Source organism: Akebia trifoliata, chromosome 7 (genome assembly GCF_017979445.1).
Source record: "Akebia trifoliata isolate Shusen 1 chromosome 7, ASM1797944v1, whole genome shotgun sequence".
Classification (NCBI taxonomy): domain Eukaryota; kingdom Viridiplantae; phylum Streptophyta; class Magnoliopsida; order Ranunculales; family Lardizabalaceae; genus Akebia; species Akebia trifoliata.
This window is the reverse complement of record NC_141381.1, coordinates 10,370,926-10,395,597: the sequence shown is the minus strand read 5'-3', so window position 1 is coordinate 10,395,597 and position 24,672 is coordinate 10,370,926. Positions and strand designations below refer to the sequence as shown.

Below are 24,672 nucleotides of genomic sequence, written 5' to 3'. Positions count from 1 at the left end.
ACATAAGAGGACCTCACCTAGGTGAATGAAGTCGGGACAGACTTTTCCTTCTTTTTTTTTTCCTGGCCCATTGATAGATATATAATTCAATTGTATGAAATATTCGCAATAGATTTCTGGGATCACAAACAAAAGATGTTCCATCAATTTGAACCGAATGAAAGAATGTCATATCTATCAGTAGTGTAGTCTATCCTCCAATTTTCAATGGAATCAGCTGAGCCTGTACAACACCCACCCACCCCTCCCTTCCATGAAAAGTGAAAAGCTCATCATGATAACAAGTTCAGTGCGAATTACTCTTGAATAATAAGTCAAACGAGTGAATGACGAAAGATTGTAAGCATTGGCATTAAAAGTCATCAATTTCTGTTACAACAGGTCTTTATTACACTCTAATTTGTGACTATAGGGTATTGGATAAAGGGTGATGAGGAAATCCCCCCAACGAGGAAGACCATAGATCAAGTAATAGCATATTTATTATGTATGTAAACAGGTCTAATGCCCACCTGAATTGACTTATCAAATGTGTGTACGCAGAAGAAGCCCATGCGTTTCTCACTGAAACATTGAATGGAAGTAAAATCAAGGAAATATAAACCAAAAAAATTCCGCAGTTTTCATTTTATTGAGCGAAAAAGAAAAGTGCAGATCAGACCCATCAGCTCGTTTCTGTACCTACCACAGTATACTGCTAAATAATCAACAAAGGAAACAGAAAACACAATTGATCTCAAAAAATGCAACTCCCAGTGCCAGCATTGCCAGCACCAACCAAATTATTGTGTTTTGTTGTTATGAGTGAAGAAGGGATAAATAAACACACAATGTGATTTTTACGCAGCAGATTCCTTGGCAATCTTCTCAGCCTTGGCAATGACCTCTTCAATTCCTCCAACCATGTAAAACGATTGCTCAGAAAGATCATCATATTTCCCATCCAAAACTCCCTGTCAAAACAGCATGCATCAACAGACCAAACAATGAATATTGCTATAATTTTCTTACTTTTTTGTGTATGCACGTGTGTTTGTATGTGTGTGTGTGTGTGTGTACGCATGTAACTTATCAAAAGCTCATGGAAAAGAATACCACAAAATAGCCAACAATATAGAGTTGAGAGCCTATCACATAGATATGAAGATAAAAAGACCAAACGACCATGTGAGAGGATACATTCTCCCTCCACTTAAAAGCCAGATTTTTTAAAAAAAGTCACCTTGTAACTCGGTATAAGGCAAAGCAAAAAATGAATAAGTAGCCTTCATCTGTATTTTTTTTTTTTTTTTTTTTTTGACTAGTAATATAGCCCTTATCTTGATAACAAAGGCATTTACATCTCTCTCTTTGCTCTTGAAAATGTGATCATTGTGTTCTTTTCATAGACTGCAACATATGTAAAGGGTGATGACTTGCTCAAGAATCAACCGCAGGAAGAATAGGCTTCAAAGAGTCAAGAGGACAAGTTGGACACTTTGTTGGGCATCCCCCACTACAACTTGAAAGAGTGTAGGAATTCCTCAACATCACTAGAAAAGAGGAAATGTAGAAGTAGACATCTAACAGAAATTCACATCCTTGCTTCTAGATTATGCCCATATCCTTTAGTTGGGTAGAAAGCTGGCTACGCTTTCTAACCAACACACACCAGGAGTCACCACCAATTAAAGCAGGATCCCTTCTTCTGGTTAGGGTGAAGTGGAAATATTAGTTCCCATAGGGAGGTAGGTGAGAATAATAATTTTTTTTATTTTGCTAATTCTCTTCTGGTTGCACCATGCCAAACTTGATGATAGCAATGGAACAAAAGTCACCATCAGATTCAAAGAATGAACCTTTCATAATCCTAGGCAACACTAGAAGTTTCTCTATGATGCAGGACAGAGAGGGAAGAAGATGAAATATGGGGTGTAGGTTAGGGAATCTGGTTTGGGATTTGGGTTACGATAGGTTGACCACAAAGGACGCTAGAAAAGGGTCGAAAGGAGGGAGGGTGTAGCAGATTTGATTAAATGGTTTGACGTTAAAATTTTGTGGAGCATAACCACCCACATAAAGAAAGCCATAGTGCTAGGAGTGGGTTGTTTCCAAACAGTTTTGGCAGGAAAAAATCATAACCTTCATCCTTAGCCCTCTCCCAGATAGAAGAATGTCTCGTGGATGGATTGAACATAGGCTGAACAGAGACATTGTCATCAGTTAGTCTTCTTGTCAAAAGACAATCTCCCATTTGGACAAACAGTCCAAATAAATGAGAGCTTCAGTATTCCATGATGCAGGACAGGGAGAAGTTAGACGTAGAAAACACAGTTGGGAGATAATCATGAGAACACATAATAGGTTTGGTCAAAATCTATCAACAACATTCTGAACTCTACATAGGATAATCAAAAGATAGGATCTGAAAGTTGCAAGGTTTAAGCCTCACGGAAAAGTCTATGCCCACACCATGCAAAGTCCCAAAATCTCACATTCTCCCATATTACAAGCTCCACATCGTCGTATCAACTTTCCTCCATAAGCTATGCCTCAATCACAAATCTCAAAGGATACTTCCTCAAAGCACAAGAGAGTGCACCCAAAAGTCTATTTGCTTGATAGAAGCCTTCTAAAAGAACATAGAATTATCCACATTAAATATGGGTAATGGATGGAGTCCACCACCAACATGAAACCCTTGATTAGCCCAATATCTAGAACCCTTTAATAGGTGTTACTAAAAGCTTCAATCCCGGTAATGAACAAGAAGGGATATAGCAGATTCAACACTTGTATAGCTTCTATTAAAAAATGATTGGAGATCCGTTTAACAATATGGAAAAGGAGGTTATAGATTTACAAGTTTTCATCACCTTGTCCACTTCTCCATAACACATTGTCTAAAGAAGTCTAAGTAACATAGTCATAACTCATAAACTCTCTATATACACACATTGCAGATAAACCCAGATTCCCTCCCCTTAGTCTCAAGTCAATACCTTCATTAGAAATATGCAATTTATCCAATATTCACTATCCATGACCATCAAAAATGCCCTTTGGAATGGAGGAATAAATTGGCTCCATAATGCCCCTTCATCTGTCACAAGAGCATTGATTACAATCTTGTGAAATCAAACAATCAAATTGATCAGGTAATAATCTTCAACAGATTGAGCACCTTTATTTGGGATGAGAGCAAGAAAGACGTGTTTCTCAAAATGAAGATCGTAGGATTCTTTGACCAAATCCATGGCATTGTTTCCAAAATGTGTCAGCTCCTGTTAATAAAGTAATGAGGAAGCCATCCAAACTAGGAGCTTTGTCACCACCCAATTCCTCCACAGAAAATGACATCTCCACATCAAAGGCCTTACCCATCACTAGCTTTGGTTCAAGCTTTGCTGATTGAAGTCAACACATCGCCGAAGGCTAGGCCAATCGACAAAGATACAGTTCTGAGTAGTAATTGACTGTAAAATCCCTTCTGGTTTTCTGCACTCGCCCCATCCACCATCGGTCATGAATTCATGATGATTCATTTGCTCTTCATCTGGTGTTAGTAATGCTATGATAAAAAAAATCAGGAATTCTTATCCCCTTCCTTGAACCGCTAATCCTAGATCTTTTTTTTCCAGCTGAACTACTATAATTTATGTGGCTCCATCTTGGCTTCCACCCTTCTTCTACTTCCCAACACTATATTCTCTTCTTTTCTATCCATTTACTACTAATTTCCTCCATAAGCACCCCCATATTCTTATCTATTCGGCCGAAAGAGTCCATGTTCCATGTCTTCAAATTTTCCTTCAACGCTTGAATTTCTCCAATATATATATATATATATATATGAGTCGTGTTCCGTGTACACATAAGGCAACTCATAAAACAACAAATCAACACAGCCGTCGGATTAAAAGATGATCCAACGGCTCATGTTATAAAGTAGAGAAATTAAAGCACGTGGTTCTACCAAAACCACTTACAATTTTAACTATTTGTAACTACCTCCCCCACACCCACTTATCCTCTTCATTGACATTCTTCACTATGAGTGTTTCATTGAAGAGGAAGAGAAGAAAAGAAAGAGAAGAGAGAGAAAACCCAATTGCTAACCATAACATATACAAAATTAAAATTAAAATAAAGTGAGAAACCTTGATTGGTTGTGTGAACCTTTGGGAACCTTTGTTTGGAACCACTTACATCTGATGAAATTGAGTGAAATCGAGTGGTTGCGACTTCTTTCGATTATAAAGTATTATGGAGAAGACGAAATAGAGATCAAATGGCTGCCAAAATCAAGATGGAACTTTATGAGTGCTGTAAATGGAAGAAAATCAAGTGGCTGCAACTTCTTTTGGTTGGATAGTGTTATGAAGAAGACGAAGTAGAGATCAAGTAGCTATCGAAATCAAGATGAAACTTTATGAGTGTTGTAAATGGAAAAATAATCGATGGAAGGGAGAAGGATTAGGGCATCAGATGAATAAGATGAAATGTTTCATTTTCATTTGAAAAGGGAGTGTTATGACGTGGGGAGGTATTTTCAAATACCAAAACTTTTAAGTGAGCAAAAAACTCACGTGCTCTTTTTTGCTTCATTTTAAATCTCGACTGCACGAAATATAGTTAATCAAACGGCTTCGTTCATTTGTGAACTTATGAGTAAGTTTATGCGTATACCGAACGCGACCCTATATATATAATATATATAGGGTCGCGTTCCATGTAAACATATATCTACTCATATCTCCACAAATCAACATAGCCGTCGGATTAAACGGAGATCCAATGGTCGCGATATAAACTAGAGATCTGTTAAAAGACCACGTGCTTATTGTTTCACTTATAATTTTACACTATTTGCAACTACCTCCCCGTAATTACAAACACCTCGTGCCCAAATAAGAAATCGAAATTGAAACACAACTCATTCTACTTTTTTCTCAATCTTCATCTCAGGCAAAAATAATTTCAAAATTGCAATTAAGTAACTTTGTTAAGTAATAAATCTATTTGCAAAAGATTTATTGCTCACATATAAGGGTATTAGAAAACGGATCAAAACACATCCATTTGCAACTTTTGATTTTTTTCCTAAATCATTATTCCAGTGTTTTGTGAATAAGAAACGAACTTCACCAAAACTCAAGGTCTAATACAAATGGAGAACAACTCAAGAGTTTGGGAAGTGATATTTTTCAAATGCAAGAATTTCTACAGATCGCCAAATAAGTTGGTTACTAATTCTCAAACAATGTTGAACCTTTATATTGGAAAGATGATTTTATTGGTGTCATTGGTCTAGATCTTGCATATACTATGAATGCCTTAGTTGTACTTGCATCACAACCATGGACAAATTGATTTCTTGTACTTTGCTCAAAGGAGATGAATGTATGTTTCATACATCTTTGTAACTTGTAAATAATGAAATTCTAGATCTCAATCTTCTTTGTGTGTATTCCAATATTGTAGGAGGTCATGCAACGCCTGAGATGAAAACGAGTTCTTCTTGGGAGTGGTTGTGACGGAGAGGGTTAGGAGAGTGTAGAAAAAGAGCTCTTCTTGTGAGTGGCTGCGATAGAGAGGGTTATGGTTAATTAGGAGATGGAAATCGATTGTAGAGTGGTTGCGATGGAAAGGGTTGTAATGCTTATTTGTAAAGATCCCGCTTGAACCGTGGTGATCGTCTAAACTATGTTCTTACAAGTGGCTGCTATGGTGAGGGTTAGGAGAGGGAGGGAGAAGACGAGTTCAAAGTGGAGAGGGTTAGGGCATAAGAAGAGTGAAAAAGAGGGTTGTTTATGACATGGGGAGGTAGTTGCAAATAGTGTAAAATTATAAGCGAAACAACGAGCACGTGGTCTTTTAACAGATCTCTAGTTTATGTCACAACCGTTAGATCTCCGTTTAATCAAACAACTATGTTGATTTGTGGAGATATGAGTAGATATATGTGTACACGGAACGCGACCCATATATATATAACACCCCCATAAACATATTTACCGGTCTAAGATCTATTTGGAAAGATCCAAGGGTTGGGAGAAATCCCTACTAATAACCATCTCAACTACCTAGAAACCACCCAGTTTTTCCATCTTTCAAATCCTAGAAACCTCTCTCTAGATAAATTTGTTATTTACTGGTCTAAGATCTATTTTGGAAAGATGGTTGGGAGAAAATCCTACTAATAACCACCTCAACTACCTAGAAACCACCCACTTTTTCCATCTTTCAAATCCTAGAAACCTCCCTCTCCCTAGAGAAATTTGTAGATTGTTAAAGATTTGTGTTAGAAGTACAAGGTTTTGCAAATATTTAGAGCCTTTGAAACCCATTAAGGTAAGGATTTATTTGTTCTAATTATCCAACACTTCCTAAATCTTTTACATTTTTCTTCATTAATTTTTTAACTTTCGATTTGATTCGATCTGAGAAAATTTATGTTTTGATTCTTATTCTTCATCTTCATGTACGAAAGAGACAATTCATGTCAGGATCTATTAGAAGAGAAGAGTCAAAAGTTTTGTGGAAAAGGGTTGTGTGGTGTAAGAAAAAGTGTTCCAAAACATCGGATCAAGCCCAATTTGTTTTTTTTTTAACTTATTTATTTATTTATTTTTGGATCTTAGTTTTACATGAAAATAAGAGGGCCATGGTGCTGGATAGCCAATGCGGTAATCATTTCAGCAAAACGACCCTTAGTAAGATTTAAAATCTTACTAAGTTAGTAAGGAAAGTGTTTTTTTTTCAAAATCCGATTTTTTGTCCATGAAATCTAGGGTTGTGTTTCATATTGCCAACAATCCTTAGTAAGATTTGAAATCTCACAAGAGAGCTGCTATTGGCAGCCCACCTTTTACTTAATACAACCCAAATAAACATAAAGAAAATAAGTGAATGGTTGAACATAGGTCAAAGTTGGGGTGCCAATAGAACTTCTCTCCTTTTTCTTTTTTGCTAGATTTCTAATATTTGGGTTTAGGGTTTTATACAAGGCTAATCATAATTATACACAACTACTGAAATTGTTTGAACATGTGATATAATGTTTCGAAAAGTTGAAATAATAATTTGAGCCAAATCTATGTAATGTTTGAAGAGTGTGCTTTAATCTTTAATTGGGGTGTGATAAATAATTTCAGAAATTGGGGTGTGTAATAAGTAAAATTTTGGGTGCCAATAGTAGCTCACGAGTACAAAATATTCAACGTGTAAGGGTTTACAAGGAGTACAAAATATTCAATGTGTAAGGAACAAATGCACAGAATGACCCGTGGCGTAGGCACAGGCATCCGCTAGTATAAATATATCTTCATAATTCCATCCACCAGACTAGAATTCTAAAACCACATTGTCCCAAACCTAAAAGCGGTATGCCCATGAATACCACCATAATCTAACAAGAGAAGATGATCTGATATAAAACTTAGGAAGGGTTGCATGCGAAGCATCTGCAGAATCTATCTAGAATCCAGTAATTGCATTTCCCACGGGATACCAATAATCTATTTAGTCTATAAACGACCATGTTCTCCTGAAAGTCCCCCCCCCCCACTTTCAATGAAAGGTCCTACAACTCATGCCTGCAACAATGTCTGCATAACTCCTCATACACCAAGTAATTTTAGCCATCACCTATCGAGTGTGGTCTCTATCGATGTGGGATCCAGGAGTGTGGTGTTCTCTTTTAGTTGCCTCCTATGTAGGTCACTTCAACCTATATATGGTACACTTTCTGTTCTTTTCACTGCTTTTACGGAATATTATACACTCAAAAGATAAAATTCTAAGAATGACATCAAACATAGGACACATTTTGACAGACTTTCTTAAACAAATCTCAACTAAATCAAATATTTTATCATAAGTTTTTATTAACTTTGGGAGTAATACATGTGATGTGCATGCTACTTAAGTAATGCCATTGCTTAAGATTTTTCACTACAAAGAAATGTTAAACTATGTCGGTTCAAAATGAAAAGAAATATGAAAAGGTAACTTGGAACGCAGGTTTAAATAATGTTATTGGATATGCAACAGGAAGGAGCCATTACCATTAGTTCCAAAACAAATGACAGGAACAAAATTATGTAACAATGGGACCCACCATAGATAATGTAGAAGTGATAAATGGTGGATAAGGACTTAGATGAAGGGTAATGATGATAAGAGGGAAGATGATGGTTCCTCAGATCATAGGAGGAAGCCCACCAACATGAGGAAAAGTTCCCTCCAGAGAAAAGAGATGAAGATGAAGGTGTCAAATTAGGGTTCCAGCCCCTTTTCTTTGTTGACCTAGATCACTATTTATAGAAAAAATCGATGGAAAGCCCCCTTGACCTTAGTCCTTTGTTATGGATTAATTAAGATGACTTAAATGCCCTTACGACTCCTTTAGCACCATCTACAGATAATATTAAAATTACTTGAACAAAGAAGTGTTCACAAATGAAATTTGAATTTCTAAACTTGAATAACAGTAAATAATGACAGTTTCTTTTTTTTTGAAATATGGTAAATAAAAGCCATTAATTAAGTTTTATTTTATTTTTTAATTCTTTTAATTTTTGTATTTTGCAAAATGCCAAAATCTGTTATAACTTGCTATTAGTGTCGCAATGTTTTTTTTTTTTTTTTTGTGTAAATAAAATCATTATGTTAGTAAAATGAAACAATAGTGGTGCACCATTATATTTTGAAAATCAGAATAAGTTTGGGTGAAATCAGAATTTTAAACTAAAAATATATATAATTAATGATTAGATTAAAATAGATTTTAATAATGAATACAATAAAAAATAGCATTGATTTATGGCAAACCAACTTATTGATTAAATGATCGAAGCATTTGAAATCACTACAACTCTTATCTCTTTCTACCCTTTAATAATAATAAAAGGCTACCCTACTCTTTAAATATGATACAATACTCACGGTAATGTAGGTGTTTTCTTAAAAAGCTATAGATTTTTTTTCTTTTTCTTTTCTTGGAAATGAAACAAAAGGCTAGAATAACCTACCCATGTACATCACTTGGAACGGCCAATTTCAAATTTTGTTGTGCCAGCATGCCAACATGACACAACATTTCTACGCACTTGCCACACATATGGTAAAACCAGTTCTCAATAATTTGTTTCTCAAATAAATTAATTCTAAGTGTGGATTATGTGAAGTAGTAAGTAGTCATTAACTATCCAACTCAAAGTTTCTTTCATGTGCCACAAATTACCAGATCGCCACCTAGAAGATATGTAGCAGAACAAGTTAGTATTTGTACAACCATCTCATGTATTAGAACTTCCAGGGGTTGCTGTGTCAGACCGCTTGACACTTAACACCCATGCTTGACATTAGTTGAGATATTATTTGTGACTATGAGGTATAAGCTTGTACACTCACGTTAAATAAATCATTTTTTTAAATATATAAATCTCCCAACATCCAGAATTACAAGTGGATGAAACAACATATTGGACTCACGAGAACAGGTGTGTACATGAGACTTTTTCGAAGTCGAACACTGACACGCAAGTCTCTCTCATTTGACGTAATTCTACAACATTTGAACATGTTATGAAGTTAACCAAGCAGTCACGGCCCCTACCAAATAGGATAAGGGCTTCTTACAGTAAGTGGTTCTGGTAGTTCTTCCCTTGGAGACAATCCAGCACTAATGCAAATCATTAAACGACAAACATCACAAGATTTCTCTGTTCTTGTCATTATCCTACAATTCTAAGGGGTTCATAATACCCTCCAATAAAAAATCTATTCAATACTTTCTAACGCGTTGCCCAAGAAACTTTAATTCTAACTTGCCATATTTAAAAAGGCCAACCTTGAGGCTTTTAAGGCATACCTAAAGACTATAGCCTTAGCAGACAGAAATGAGGCTTATGCCTTGAGATTATAGCCCTGAGGCACACCGAGGATGCTGAAACAATTGTAGTTGAGCGCAATTTTGGGAATAAAAATTATTTTCTTATGTTTATTTGTTTCTGCAAAAAACTCCTGTAAATGTTCTAAATTTGCAAATTGTGGGCTCATTTCTGGCCAAATTTCAATACCGTCACTTCCCAAGGGATTTTGCAAAAAGACTCATTAAAAATAAACAATTGAGCCAAGCTTTGAGCGGTTCTCAGCTAGTTGGTTATTTGTTACTTTCTTTTTTTATACGTGTTATTTGTTACTTTCTACTTGATAGATAAATGACAATAGCTTCTTATTTGGTTTAAAAATTAAGATTTGGTTTATGATTTATTCTTTATCATTTATCAACAAAAAAAAAAAATGATTTATTCTTTATCAAGTATTGAATCATTATAAATAAGGGTATTTGGCTAAGAAATATCCCTAGGAAAGGTAATCACCGAAAAAAAAAAAACATAACACGCATATTTTACTCATTTCAATGATGGATTCATCTTTTTTAATTTATTATGAATATTTAAATTTTTATTTTACAAAATAAAACAAATTGAGGGCTACGCACCTAACTATCTTGGGGCTTACACCTAACCTCATATAGGCAAACCACCCCAAGCACACTAATGAGGACATCAAATCTTAAAGAGTAGATTTTAGTTTTTATTTATTTTTCTATTTGAGGGATTTTTTTTTTTTTTTTTTTTTTGGCTTATTTTGACATTTTATTAGTCTATAATGAGTATAGGTGTTAGAAGGCAATTTGATAACTTTATAATGAGTTTTCATAGGCTGAAAATTCATGGAAAATAAAGTTACGGGATTGGGACATAGATAGTATTTTTGCTTTTGTTTTATTTAAGTTTTTTAAATTTTATTTACAACCATTGGATCTCATTATTTTAGCTAGATGGTTGAGATTAGATTTAGGGTTTAGAGAACATTATAAATACTTGTTTTGTAGTGTTTAGAAAAAAAAAAAAAAAAATGTTGACTAAGTCAACTAAGGTTGACTCAAGTCAAGTCAACTATGATTGACTCAAGTCAAGTCAAGTCAATTATTGTTGACTAGTCAAACAACTTTGACTAAGTCAAATTAACTAAGATATTTGTAAGAAATTCTAAAAGAATTAGAATTTTGTAATATCTAGATATTTAAAATATCTAGATATTTTTTTTTTTAAATATCAAATAGAGATATTAGCTGATTTTTTAATTGTTGTTTCATTTTCTTTACACAAAGAAAGAAGAGAAAAGTAAGAAGAAAAGAAGGAAGAGAAAGAAAGAAAGAAGAGAAAGAAAAGAAGGAAAGGAAAAGAAATAAGGTAGGCCCTTACAACTATTTATAATGGTTTTAGTAAAGTATATGTATGTATATATATATGTATATTGCTGATTTTATAGTTATAAAAATTCAATTTGTTTTGTTTTTAAAAATAATTTTGACTTAGAAATTTTAAAGTTAAAATTGTTTTGTAAATTTTTAACAACATGCATATTATTTATACATATTTATATTATTGTTTTTATGATTTTAAAGCATGCTAGTATTTGGTATTTTGTTTAAAAGGAATTCTTACATGTTTGTAATTGATTTAAACATGTTTATACGTAATTATATATACTAAAAACAAAATACAGCAACTATGAAAGTTGCTATTTTTGTATTAAATTGACACCATGATTGTTGGATAGAATATAAAAAAAAAATGGTTGCTTTATACGTACGTTATACGTGTTTATAAGTATTTATACGTATTGAAAATAAAATACAGCAGCTTTAAAAGTTGCTGTTTTTATATAATATATTACTATGTTTACTTTAGTTTCATGCTTAAAAATATTTGTTAATTTATACGTATTTTATAAGTACTTAGTACGTATTTTATACGTATTTTGTACTTGTCAAAAAGAAAATACAGCAACTATATAAGTTGCTGTTTTTTTTACACAATACATATTTTGTTCACATTGTTATAAACATACATGATTTTTGAATAAGTTAAACTGGTGGACAGTTTACTTTAATCATTTTAGTGATGGATTTTCAAGAAATGTTTCTAATTAAAAATTGGGTAGAAAAGTAATTTATTAAAATGAATATGAGAACGAGTTCTCAATTGAATGTCGTGCTTTTAAAATACCCAGTTAGTGAGATGCTTCGGCGTATGCCGTATAAGACACGAAAAGGAGAGAAAATATGAAGTGATGCTTCAGTCATAGACTGTGTAAGACACGAATGAGTGAAATGCTTCGACTAAGGGTCGTGTAAGACACGAAAGAAAGAAAAAGAAAAGAGAGATAAGACTGTACATTTAAGAGTGGACTGGGTATTTAAAACACGTGTATGTTTTATTTTTCATTACATTTTGAAAAGAAAATAAATACTTATATGTAGTATTTTAGTGATTTATTAAAGAGATTGTGAAAACCTATAAAGAATAACATGTTGTGATATTTCCGGAATGACGTGTTATTCTAGGATAACAGTTGCGTTGTTTGAGTTCTTATGTATTATGGGATGCATAAGAACACAACATCACAACAGGAATCCGGGAGTTTCTTTTCTATCTTTAATAGAGAACAAGATGTAGATAGTGGTATAATTGATAGAGAATATCGAGGATCACATGCACGCCAGATTGGCATAGATGAAGATGGCTAGTTAATGATCATTAATAGTCTAGAGTAGTCAAGAAAGAATGACCTACTTGATTTGGCCCGTTTCTTAAGGCCTTGGTCAACGGCCAACCTGAGCCGGAAAACAGTTACCCAAATTGTGGCAAAGGCTGGCCATAGAATCAGGAACTAACGGTGGGGTTCCACACTGGTGAAGTATTGGAATAATCGTATTTTGACTGAGATGTTCACATCAGTCGTGACCCTCAACTCTCTATTATAGTACTCTATTATTTGATGTTATATTATGAACAATTGTTTTCTTCAGATTTTTAAGTGTTTTAATTTCCTACTAAGTTTTATGACATCGGAGTTCAATTATTTTTAATTGTGTTGAATATCAAATATGCATGATTTATGAATTCTTAGAATGTTTAAACTGCATATAGGATGCTGTTATTTAGAATTGTAAGATTCCCCTATTGGGTAACTCCCCTGTTACTCACCCCTACGACATCAAATTTCAGGCGCACCTGGTTTAGGTGATCCTTCCGAGGAGGCTCAGTGTCAGGGCCTTATAGATGATCAGTCCAAGCTTCCAGGAGTGGAGCATGGGTATTACTAGTTATAAGTCTTAAACTAGAGTTAGGTTTAAGTCTTTAGCTATCGTTTTTGGTTATGTAATTATGAACACTATAGTATGTCATTACTGTTTTATGTATATATGTCAAGTGTTTTTTATGTTTGAGGATACGTGTCTGTTCTGTTGAGAAATGATCAGGTATGACATATAGTTATATTATTTGCCGTTTACGTTTATGAATTGATTATCATGATACGGGTTTTATATCATGCCTCGGGATTCAACTTGGGAATCATGAGGATTCGGGTTGAGTTTTTGGGGCGTGACATGTTTCTTGCTGTAATTCTCTTCAATGAATATGAAGATTTTGATGAATAAAGAATGAGTCTCTTTCATGAAGTGAAATGAGTTCTCCACCATTCTTGGTGTGATACCAAAAACCCTTGGTGTGATTCTAAAGTTCTATCTTTCTATCCCTTTCTCTCTTTTTTTCTTCTAATCTTTTTTTTTTTCTATTCTTTTGTTTTTCTTAATTCTTGATTTTTGATTTTTAATTTTTGATTCTTGATTCTTGAAACCTACAAACCTCAACCCTTAATCCTTCCCCATTTTCTTTAACCCTTATTTCATAAATCTCTCTACCTAAATCCTTAACCCAATCCTAAACAAAATTTCTTAATTCCTTTATTTTCTTTTCTCCTCTCGCCGTCCTGCATCACACACCTAACGACTTTTTAAACCTTGTTTACTAATGTTCTAACATTGGCTAAACAGAGAAGCAGTTGTTCGATCAAAAAAAAAAAAAAACAGAGAAGCAGTGCTTCTTAATGGCGTGCACATACCAAATATAGTGTAACAAAGTGGTGACAGTTATCTCGAGGAACCAAGAGAAAATTCATCAGAAGGAAGAAAATGAACTCGATTAAGCAATACTAGCATGTCGACTTTTATTACCTGGAAACTGGCTATGCTCTCTTTCAGTTCCACGTACTTTCCAGGAGCACCCGTGAACACTTCAGCAACATGGAAAGGCTGGCTCAAGAACCGTTGAATTTTACGAGCACGAGCAACAGTCAACTTGTCGTCTTCACTGAGCTCATCCATTCCCAAGATGGCAATAATATCTTGAAGATTCTTGTAGTTCTGAAGAACCTTCTGTACACCACGAGCAGTATTGTAGTGATCTTCTCCTAAAATATGAGGAGAGAGCATTCGAGATGTAGAATCGAGAGGATCGACAGCCGGATAAATACCCAGTTCTGAGATCTGCTCATAGTGAGACAAGACACAATATTACCAACAACAAAAAAGTTGTTTCCACAACAAATTCAGATCAACTACAGAATGATACCTGTCGGGACAACACAGTTGTGGCATCCAGATGGGCAAAAGTAGTAGCAGGAGCGGGATCGGTCAAGTCATCAGCCGGGACATAAATAGCTTGGACAGACGTGATGGAACCTTTCTTTGTAGTAGTGATACGTTCTTGCAGGCCTCCAAGATCTGTAGCCAAAGTGGGTTGATAGCCGACAGCAGACGGGATACGTCCAAGCAAAGCAGACACCTCAGAGTTAGCCTGCAGAGTAGACAGGAAATAGATTAGCAAGCTAAAATGAAGAAAGATGAGCAATTCTTTAAGAAATTACTGATCAAACGCTTACTTGGGTGAAACGGAAAATATTGTCAATGAAGAGAAGCACATCTTGCCCTTCAGCATCTCGGAAGTGCTCAGCCACAGTCAGCCCAGTAAGCCCAACACGAGCACGAGCACCAGGGGGCTCATTCATTTGACCGTACACAAGAGCACACTTGCTCTCACTCTGAGATGCAGAAGAATAGTAAGGTTGGAATACATGGAAACACGTGAGAATCCGAACTTATTTATTTACAGAAAAATATTATAAATTGAATGGCAATTAATGGACCTGCTTATCACCAAGCTTAATGACACCACTCTCCATCATTTCCCTGTACAGATCATTGCCCTCTCGAGTACGTTCACCGACACCAGCAAAGACAGAGAAACCACCTGGGACAGCAAAAAAAACATTAAACACAATAAATGGAATAACGATCTGACAATATTTCCGAAATAGCTTTCTATATAAGTGAACCATGGGCTTTGGCAACATTGTTAATCAGTTCCATAATAAGTACTGTCTTTCCTACACCAGCACCACCAAACAGCCCAATCTTTCCACCTCTCTGGTATGGTGCAAGGAGATCCACAACCTGGAAAATATACCAAAAACATAGCACTTAGGTCAAAACGAGATTGGGAACAAACAGTATCTAGAGCACATAAAAACATGAGAGAGAGAGAGAGAGATGACCTCTCATGCCTCCTAAGCCGCAAACCTAAACAGTACTTCCCTACACTCCACCAATCTAAACCTACAATCTAAAAAACCATCTTCAAAGAAGAAACCCCAAAACTTGTAGAAAAGCTTAGGCATTTATACAGCATGGCATTAACTTAAAGGGCACAATTTTCCATACTTTCTTCTCCAGTGAGCACCATTCAATTTCTCTCCTACATTTCCAACCAGATGGAAAATGGAATAAGCTGTCAAAGCATTCTTCCCGCATGAGAAATGTATAAACTGTCTCTAGCACAGTTCTAGCTAATGTCTAGCTAAAACCCCAAAATGAGTAAAGGTGCTCTAATGACGAATGCAGAATTATAATGTAACAATAGATGAACCAGACTTTCCCCACTAAACTTATACATAGAACAAATATCAATCAAAATCATTTTCTGTGCAATGAGGTAGTCAACCATAGGGATCTTTTTAACTGAAGTGGTCTACATAAAGAAGGCAATCTTTATGAAGCCTTGGACTCAACACAAACAAGGCTGGAAAGACTAAGTGGGGTTGATTTCTTAGTGCATTGTAAAATGTTCTAACCAGGAAGTGATCATCACTGGAAAAAGGAAAAAATTGGCATACCTTAATACCAGTGACAAGGATCTGTTGTTCAGTGGCCTGTTCAACGAAGGACGGGGCTTCACGATGGATTGGAAGAAAGTGATCAGTTTCTGTTGGAGGGGAAAACAAAAAAATTCAGAAACATTGACAATTAAAAATAACAACCATATAGACTGAAACAGTAACTCCATAATAAGTTAAATAAGCAAACGCTTCAAGACTTCTTACTGATATCTCCTCTCTCATCAATAGGCTCTCCAATAACATTCATTATACGGCCAAGGGTAGCTCTACCCACAGGAACCTAATGAGTCACACAAACCCAAAATACGGATAGAAAATCAGCAAAAATGTCGATATCACAAAAGATGATAATGCTAATGCGAACTGTAAAAAAAAAAAAAAAAGATGATCAAACCCTAATCTATAGAGCAAGAAACAAATATAAGACGGTCAACAAGTAAGAAAATGGCAAACGTAGTAAGGTGAAACAAAACCATGGCGTTTCCCCTCAGATTAGGCAAATGCCAATCAGGATATTTTTACAAAAAATGAAGGAAAGAACATAGATCTTCATTCTTAAATTTAACCAGATAAAAAACCAAAAAAAAAAATACAAAAAAAGCTGAATCTTACACCTACCATCAGGTTTCAAATCTCAGTTTCACTTCCCGTCTTGTCCATCAACAAGACCTAGTCATCTCGGGCGAGATAAACCATTTAACTCAGTTTACAATTATTTATTAAATATATTTACATATAAATAATTATACTTTTTTCATAAACTAAGGTGGATTATAAAATTATTAGGTACAAGAACATTTTTTTATTTTAATAATAAATATTTAAATCATAAAAATAGTTATTTTAATCAAAAAATACAAACTCCCAGTTGACTCAGCCGAGATTTATTGACTCGACCGAGATTTTCAAAATAACATCTGAGTCATCTCGTTTGTTTCGTTGAGATAGTGTGAAGCCGAGACTCATTAGTAAATGATACTGAGATGAATCTTGAACAAGATTTGAAACCATGCCAACCATATAAACTTTAAGTTCAAATTACAAGGATCAAACAGGATCTTAAAATACACCTAAAAACTCAGATCTGAGACATACATGTACGGTCAAATCAGTAACCAAAACAATATATTTCTTTCAACAATGAGCCGAATCAGACCACACAACCCCAAAAAAAAAACTGCAAACTTGAAATTCAAAATAGCCAATTAGATTTCCCACTACACATTATCCATCAAAATTAATACTCCACACATAAATAAAATAGATCACAATAACCAAAAACCTTAAATATCTATCCACCCAACAATTTTTTTTTTTTTTTGGGATAAACTAATCCATCCAATAGTCAAATCACGAACCCTACAAACAGAAACCACATTCTGAGATTAAGACCTGAAGGGAATTTAGAAGCTTACAGTGATTGGAGAACCAGTGTTCAGAACCCTTTGACCTCGGACAAGACCCTCAGTTCCATCCATAGCGATCGTTCTCACCATCTTCTCTCCCAAATGTTGGGCGACTTCCAGAACCAAACGGATCGAATTGTCCAAAACCTCGAGAGCCGTCAAGATCGGAGGCAAACCATCATCAAATCGAACATCGACGACAGCACCGATAACCTGACAAACTTGACCGATAGCTCCGGCACCGGTGAATTCATCGGTGATCTTACCACTGGGACCAGTCCCATGAGTCGGCGGCGGCGATGGAGCCGAAGCCGGCGCAGGAGTTGCGGCTGAAGTCGCGTAATCTACAACTCGGTTAAGGAGAAAACCCTTTGGAGAAGGGCGAAATGCTGTAAATGGGGATGTAGTTCTAGGGTTGATGATCGAGGGTTTCGATGCAGAGCGACGTATGGAGGATCGAAGAAGAGAAGACAAGACCTTCCGGTACGCCATGGCTAGGTTTAGAGATTTGGAGGTTTTTGAGGGAAAAAAGAATAATTTTTAGGGCTTGAGTTGCTGCTTTGCAGCTGCAACTGCGCGAGCGATTGAAGTGGTGGAGAAATTTGGTAAGGTTTTCCAGCTTTAAGTGGATCTTGAACTCTTACGAGTCAATTGGGCCCATAGTATGACATGGGCTTTTTTTTTTAGAATATTTGGATTTGGGCTTTTTCATTGTTGAGATTTAGGGACAATGCACGTGTACTAGTCAATGTTGGTGCATGTTGTGGATCATAGTCTCATGGATTCATATCTTATCTCGACACCAAGATCATTTTTAAGTCTCACAGTTTCGGATTTGTGAATCAGAGAGAGAATAATAAGTTAAATCCTGATCTTGGCATCTCGCATCATTCACAAATGATACCAAGATGACTAGGGAGAGTCATCTCTATCTCCAACGATTTTAATAATCATGTATCATGCATGCAAGTAAATTATCAAATAGTTCTTGTGTTCTACGAATAAAAAATTTCACAACTAGATAAACTTTAACGAATGATTCACATATGAAATGAATTGAAGAAATAATAATTCACAAAAAATACAACCGTGCAATGTTTATCATTCATCATTGGCTTATTACTTAGTCGGTCATTAATTTCCAATGATCAAGTTATTGTAAGCAGATAGTTTAACAATCCTCCTCTTTTTCATTGTCAATACGCCTGGAAACAATAAAACTGGGTCATCCATATGTCTGTCAACTGGATAAATAATGTAGCAAAGCAATAAACCTATTCAATTAGGACTAACTTATTGGTTCATAATTTTCACAATTACAATAATGTAAGTGTCCCTAGTTTAGTTTAGTGGAGTGTTATTATTCTTCCTTCTCTTTTACCAACAAAATGAGATATAATTATTAAATTAAAACAATAATTAATAGATAATCATAATATATATATATATATATATATAGGGAAATGTTCAGCACCCTGAGTTTTACCACACACTTTAACAAACGTTTTTTGTCCTACATGGGTTAGAAGTTTTGGAATGGGCTGATTTTTGGTGAGGATGATCTCTATGATTAGAAGATCATCCTCCCCAAAAATCAGCCCATTCTGAAATGTTTAGCCCCATGTTTACACGTTGAAAAATCATGGACCGTCCATTTTTTGTAAATCATTTTTTATGGGGTTAGAAGTTTTGGAATGAGCTGATTTTTGGTGATGATGATCTCCTCACCGAGGAGATCATCATCACCAAAAATCAGCTCATTCCAAAACTTCTAACCCATGTAAGACAAAACACGTTTGTTAAAATGTGTGGTAAAGCTTAGGGTGTTGAACGGGACCCATATATAATGTGCAAATAATTCAAGCACAATTTGGATTCATTCATAAAATTTAGTTGTATATGTATGCATAATTAGATAACCTCTGGTAATTGCTCATACACAAAAATGAAATTTTGATACTTTTAAACATGCAATTATTCAAACAAAGTTAAGACATTTACTAAAGAAAAAAAGAACACCATACAAAATCAAGATAGAATATTATACATTTAGAACTCCATCCAATGAACATTGAAAATGGAATCATTACCATAATTCATGCAAAGATCAACCTCATCATATTAAAAATTCCTCGATTATTCATAACCATACTAACCTCCATTTTAGCTCAAATGCACAAGAATATTAGCCTATGTATTCACCAAACTATTGGATGCCTTATGGCCATATAGCAGATGAATTGAAAAAATCTATTGATGGACAAGGAGATATAGGTTGACTGAATCATGGTTCACCATCACCATCTTATCTGATGTTTGTCAATGTCAAATAACTTTAATTGTTCTTTTTTTTAGAGAAAAAAATAACAGCAGAGCTATTCACAACTAAGGGAGATAGAAAGACCACAACCAACCTAAACTCAGGACCACACCTCAAGAAGCAGAGATCTTGAGTTCGAACCGCCCCTTAAAGACCACCCTCAGATAAATACATACATCTAAGAGGCTCGGATACCTCGATTACCAAAAATTACATATATCTATATATAATAAATAAATAAGATCATAACCAAACAACAATGACGAAATTGTGGGAGAATCATGAATAATAAAGTGAAAACATCTTATAATGTATGATTTGTTTTAATTATTTATTATATTCATGCGATTACAACTTTTGATAAATTGAATGGTAGAATCAATCCATCTTTTATTTATTTGTTTTGTTAATAAATTACTTGGGAATTATTTGTATCACCTGCTAGTTTGCACCCTTTATTCTTTCATTAATGAGTTAGCTTTTGATATTCAAAACTGTCAAATCATACTCGATTTTAGCTAACTTATGAAGCATGGAGTAAATAGGATCTAGTCTCAACCCTAAGTTCATCTTAGTCTTATTTGGGTCACTTGTTTCATAATTATGGACTTAGGGATAATGTTATTGGAATATTACATTTCTACCTTCAATTTATTTAGATTTTAGTATAATCCTTTTAAAATGTTACATATTAATACTAGTATTACTCCAATAAAATGAAATTGTAAATCTTATACTTTAATAAAATGACATCATATTCACTCATGTAAACATATTAAAACATTCGTCTTTTTATTCTCTCTCTCTCTCTCTCTCTCACCCTTTATGAGTCGGGTTTCGTAGACCCCCATTACGACCCCCTTTGCGACACACCATTTTGTCTTATATGGGCAAAAATGTTTGGAATGGGCTGATTTTTTGTGAGGATGATCTCTATGGTAAGGAGATCATCCTTGCCAAAAATCAGCTCATTATGAAACTTCTAGCCCCATGTTTACAAGTTAAAAAATTTTAGACCGTCCTATTTTTGTAAATGAATTCTGATGGGGTTAGAAGTTTTGAAATGGGATGATTTTTTGCCAGGATGATCCCCTCATCACAGAGATCATCCTCACAAAAAATCAGCCCATTCCAAACATTTTTGCCCATATAAGACAAATGGTGAGTCGTAATGGGGGTCGTAATAACGCCATCCTATATATATATATCGTTCCTCACCCTAAGCTGTACCCTACACTTTAACAAACGTGTTTTTTCCTACATGGGTTAGAAGTTTTGGAATGGGCTTATTTTTGGTGAGGATGATCTCTATGGTGAGGAGATCATCATCACCAAAAATCAGCTCATTCCAAAACTTCTAACCCCATAAAAAATGGTTTACAAAACATGGACGGTCCACGATTTTTAAACTCGTAAACATGGGGCTAAAAATTTCAGAATGGGCTGAGTTTTGGTGAGGATGATATCCTCACCATAGAGATCATCCTCACAAAAAATCAGTCCATTCCGAAATTTTTAGCCCCATGTTTACGAGTTGAAAAATCGTGGACCGTCCATTTTTTGTAAACCATTTTTGATGGGGCTAGAAGTTTTGGAATTGGCTGATTTTTGGTGAGGATGATCTCTATGGTGAGGAGATCATCCTCACCAAAAATCAGCTCATTCCAAAACTTCTAACCCATGTAGGACAAAACACGTTTGTAAAGTGTAGGGTAAAAAGCTTAGGGTGGGATATATATATAGGGCCCCGTTCAACAACAAACATTTTGGCAAAACATTTTTCAAAACATGGGTTATAGGCTTTGGAATGGGCTGATTTTTGGTGAGGATGATCTCTACGGTGTAGAGATCATCCTCACCAAAAATCAGCCCATTCCAAATCCTCTAACCCATGTTTTGAAAAATGTTTTGCCAAAATGTTTGTTGCTGAACATTTCCCATATATATATATAGATGGATAACGTTATTACGACCCCTATTACGACTCACATTGCGGCACACCGTTTGTCTTATATGGGCAAAAATGTTTGGAATGGACTGATTTTTTTGTGAGGATGATCTCTGTGATGAGGGGATCATCCTGGCAAAAAAACATCCCATTCCAAAACTTATAACCCCATCAAAATTGATTTACAAAAATTGGACGGTCTAAAATTTTTCAACTTGTAAACATGGGGCTAGAGGTTTCATAATGAGCTGATTTTTGGAAAAGATGATCTCCTCACCATAGAGATCATCCTCACAAAAAATCAGCCCATTCCAAACATTTTTGCCCATATAAGACAAAACGGTGTGTCGCAATGTGAGTCGTAATAGGGGTATACAGAACTCGACCCTATATATATATATATATGAGAAATGTTCAGCAACAAACATTTTGGCAAAACATTTTTCAAACCACATGAGTTAGAGATTCTGAAATGGGCTGATTTTTGGTGAAGATGATCTCTACGGTGAGGAGATCATCATCACCAAAAATCAGCCCATTCCAAAACTTCTAACTCCATCAAAAATGGTTTACAAAAAATGGACGGTCCACGATTTTTCAACTTGTAAACTGGGGCTAGAAGTTTTGGAATGGGCTGATTTTTGGTGAGGATGATTTCCTCACCGTAGAGATCATCCTTACCAAAACTCAGCCCATTCCAAAACCTCTAACCCATGTTTTGAAAAATGTTTTGCCAAAATGTTTGTCAAAATGTTTGTTGCTGAACGGGACCCTATATATATATATATATATATATATATTCCCCACCCTAAGCTTTACCCTACACTTTACCCAACATGTGTTTGTCCTACATGGGTTAGAAGTTTTGGAATGAGTCGATTTTTGCTGAGGATGATCTCTACGGTTATAAGATCATCCTCACAAAAAATGAGCCCATTCCCAAATTTCTAACCCCATGTTTACAAGTTGAAAATTTGTGGACCGTCCATTTTTTGTAAACTATTTTTGATGGGATTAGAAGTTTTGGAATGAGCTGATTTTCGATGAGGATGATCTCCTCACTATAGAGATCATCCTCACCAAAAATCAGCATATTCCAAAACTTATAACCCATGTAGGACAAAACACGTAGGGTAAAGCATAGGGTAAAGTGTAGGATGCCGAACGAGACCCCATATATATATATGGGTCCCTATCCGTGGCCAACAGTTTGGCAAACATTTTGGCAAACACTTTTTCAAAACATGGGTTAGAGGTCTTGGAATGGGCTGATTTTTGGTGAGGATGATCTCTACGGTGAGGAGATCATCCTCACCAAAAATCAGCTCATTCCAAAACTTCTAGCCCCATTTTACAAGTTGAAAAATCGTGAACCGTCCATTTTTTGTAAACCATTTTTGATGAGGTTAGAAGTTTTGGAATGGGCTGATTTTTGGTGATGATGATCTCCTCACCATAGAGATCATCCTCACCAAAAATCAGGCCATTCCAAGACCTCTAACCCATGTTTTGAAAAATGTGTTTGCCAAAATGTTTGCCAAACTGTTGGCCATTGATCGCTACCCTATATATATATATATATATATATATGGGTCGGGTTCCTGCAACACACATTGCGACACACATATAGACAACGTGTTTGTCTTATATGGGCAAAAATGTTTGGAATGAGCTGATTTTTTGTGAGGATGATCTCTGTGATGAGGGGATCATCCTGACAAAAAATCATCCCATTCCAAAACTTGTAACCCCATCAAAATTGATTTACAAAAATTGGACGGTCTATAATTTTTCAACAAAAATTGGACGGTCTAGAAGTTTTGGAATGAGCTGATTTTTGGCAAGGATGATCTCCTCACCACAGAGATCATCCTCACAAAAAATCAGCCCATTCCAAACATTTTTGCCCATATAAGACAAAACACGTTGTCTATATGTGTGTTGAAATGGTTGTCGTTTGAACCGGATCCTATATATATATATATATATATATATATATATATATATATATATATATATATATATATATGGGTCCCGTTCAGCACCAAACATTTTGGCCAACATTTTAGCCAACCATTTTTGTCCTACATGGGTTAGAAGTTTTGGAATGGACTGATTTTTGGTGCGGATGATCTCTATGGTGAGGAGATCATCACCAAAAATTAGCCCATTCCAAAACTTCTAGCCCCATGTTTACAAGTTCAAAAATCGTGGACCGTCCATTTTTTGTAAACCATTTTTGATGGGGTTAGAAGTTTTAGAATGGGCTGATTTTTGGTGATGATGATGATCTCCTCACCGTAGAGATCATCCTCACCAAAAATCAGCCCATTCCAAAACTTTTAACCCATGTTTTGAAAAATGTTTTGCCAAAATGTTTGGTGCTAAACATTTCCCTATATATATATACCTAAAAAAATTGAATAATCGATCTTTTTAGTTTAAAGTTTTAGCTCAAAAAGTAGTTTCTTACCTGACCTGAAAAGTAAAATTCGTGCAATGAAAGTCAATTTTTATCTCCTATTCTAGGATTTTCATATTCGACTAGGGGAAGAATCTTGAGTAGCAGCAGTGCAAATGAAGGAAATTGAATGGCTTAAAGGAGCTTTTAAGCCACTCTTCTAATTACTCTTGGGTTATATCCGATCGGATCTTGTCAGGGGTTGGTGCATTGATATATATATATATATATATATATATATATATATACCATCAATCTTAAGAGTCAAGATCCCTTGACTCCTGAGATTGACTCATGAAAAAAACATATGATCCCAATCATTTAAATGCAAAATCCAATTGTTGAGATTTGTCATCAGGATAAGTATCTCTGAGATTTGTGTTATCAAGACACTCATAAATCTGAACCATTGGATTTTGTGTTTTAAGGGTAGGGATCATGTGTTTTTTTCCCAGTAATT

General features: G+C 35.1%; 1 protein-coding gene across 1 annotated transcript; it reads right to left on the bottom strand.

The window, feature by feature from the left end:
* Window positions 1-599: 599 nt before the first annotated feature.
* On the bottom strand, window positions 600-18,094 carry LOC147398207 (ATP synthase subunit beta, mitochondrial). The gene is made up of 9 exons (XM_086447360.1): window positions 17,493-18,094; window positions 16,282-16,357; window positions 16,075-16,163; window positions 15,238-15,355; window positions 15,049-15,152; window positions 14,785-14,943; window positions 14,475-14,699; window positions 14,078-14,389; window positions 600-953 (listed from the first exon to the last, which is right to left on the bottom strand). The coding sequence occupies exons 1-9, from the start codon at window positions 17,973-17,975 to the stop codon at window positions 840-842; spliced, it is 1,680 nt and encodes a 559-aa protein (XP_086303486.1). The 5' UTR covers window positions 17,976-18,094; the 3' UTR covers window positions 600-839.
* Window positions 18,095-24,672: the final 6,578 nt, after the last annotated feature.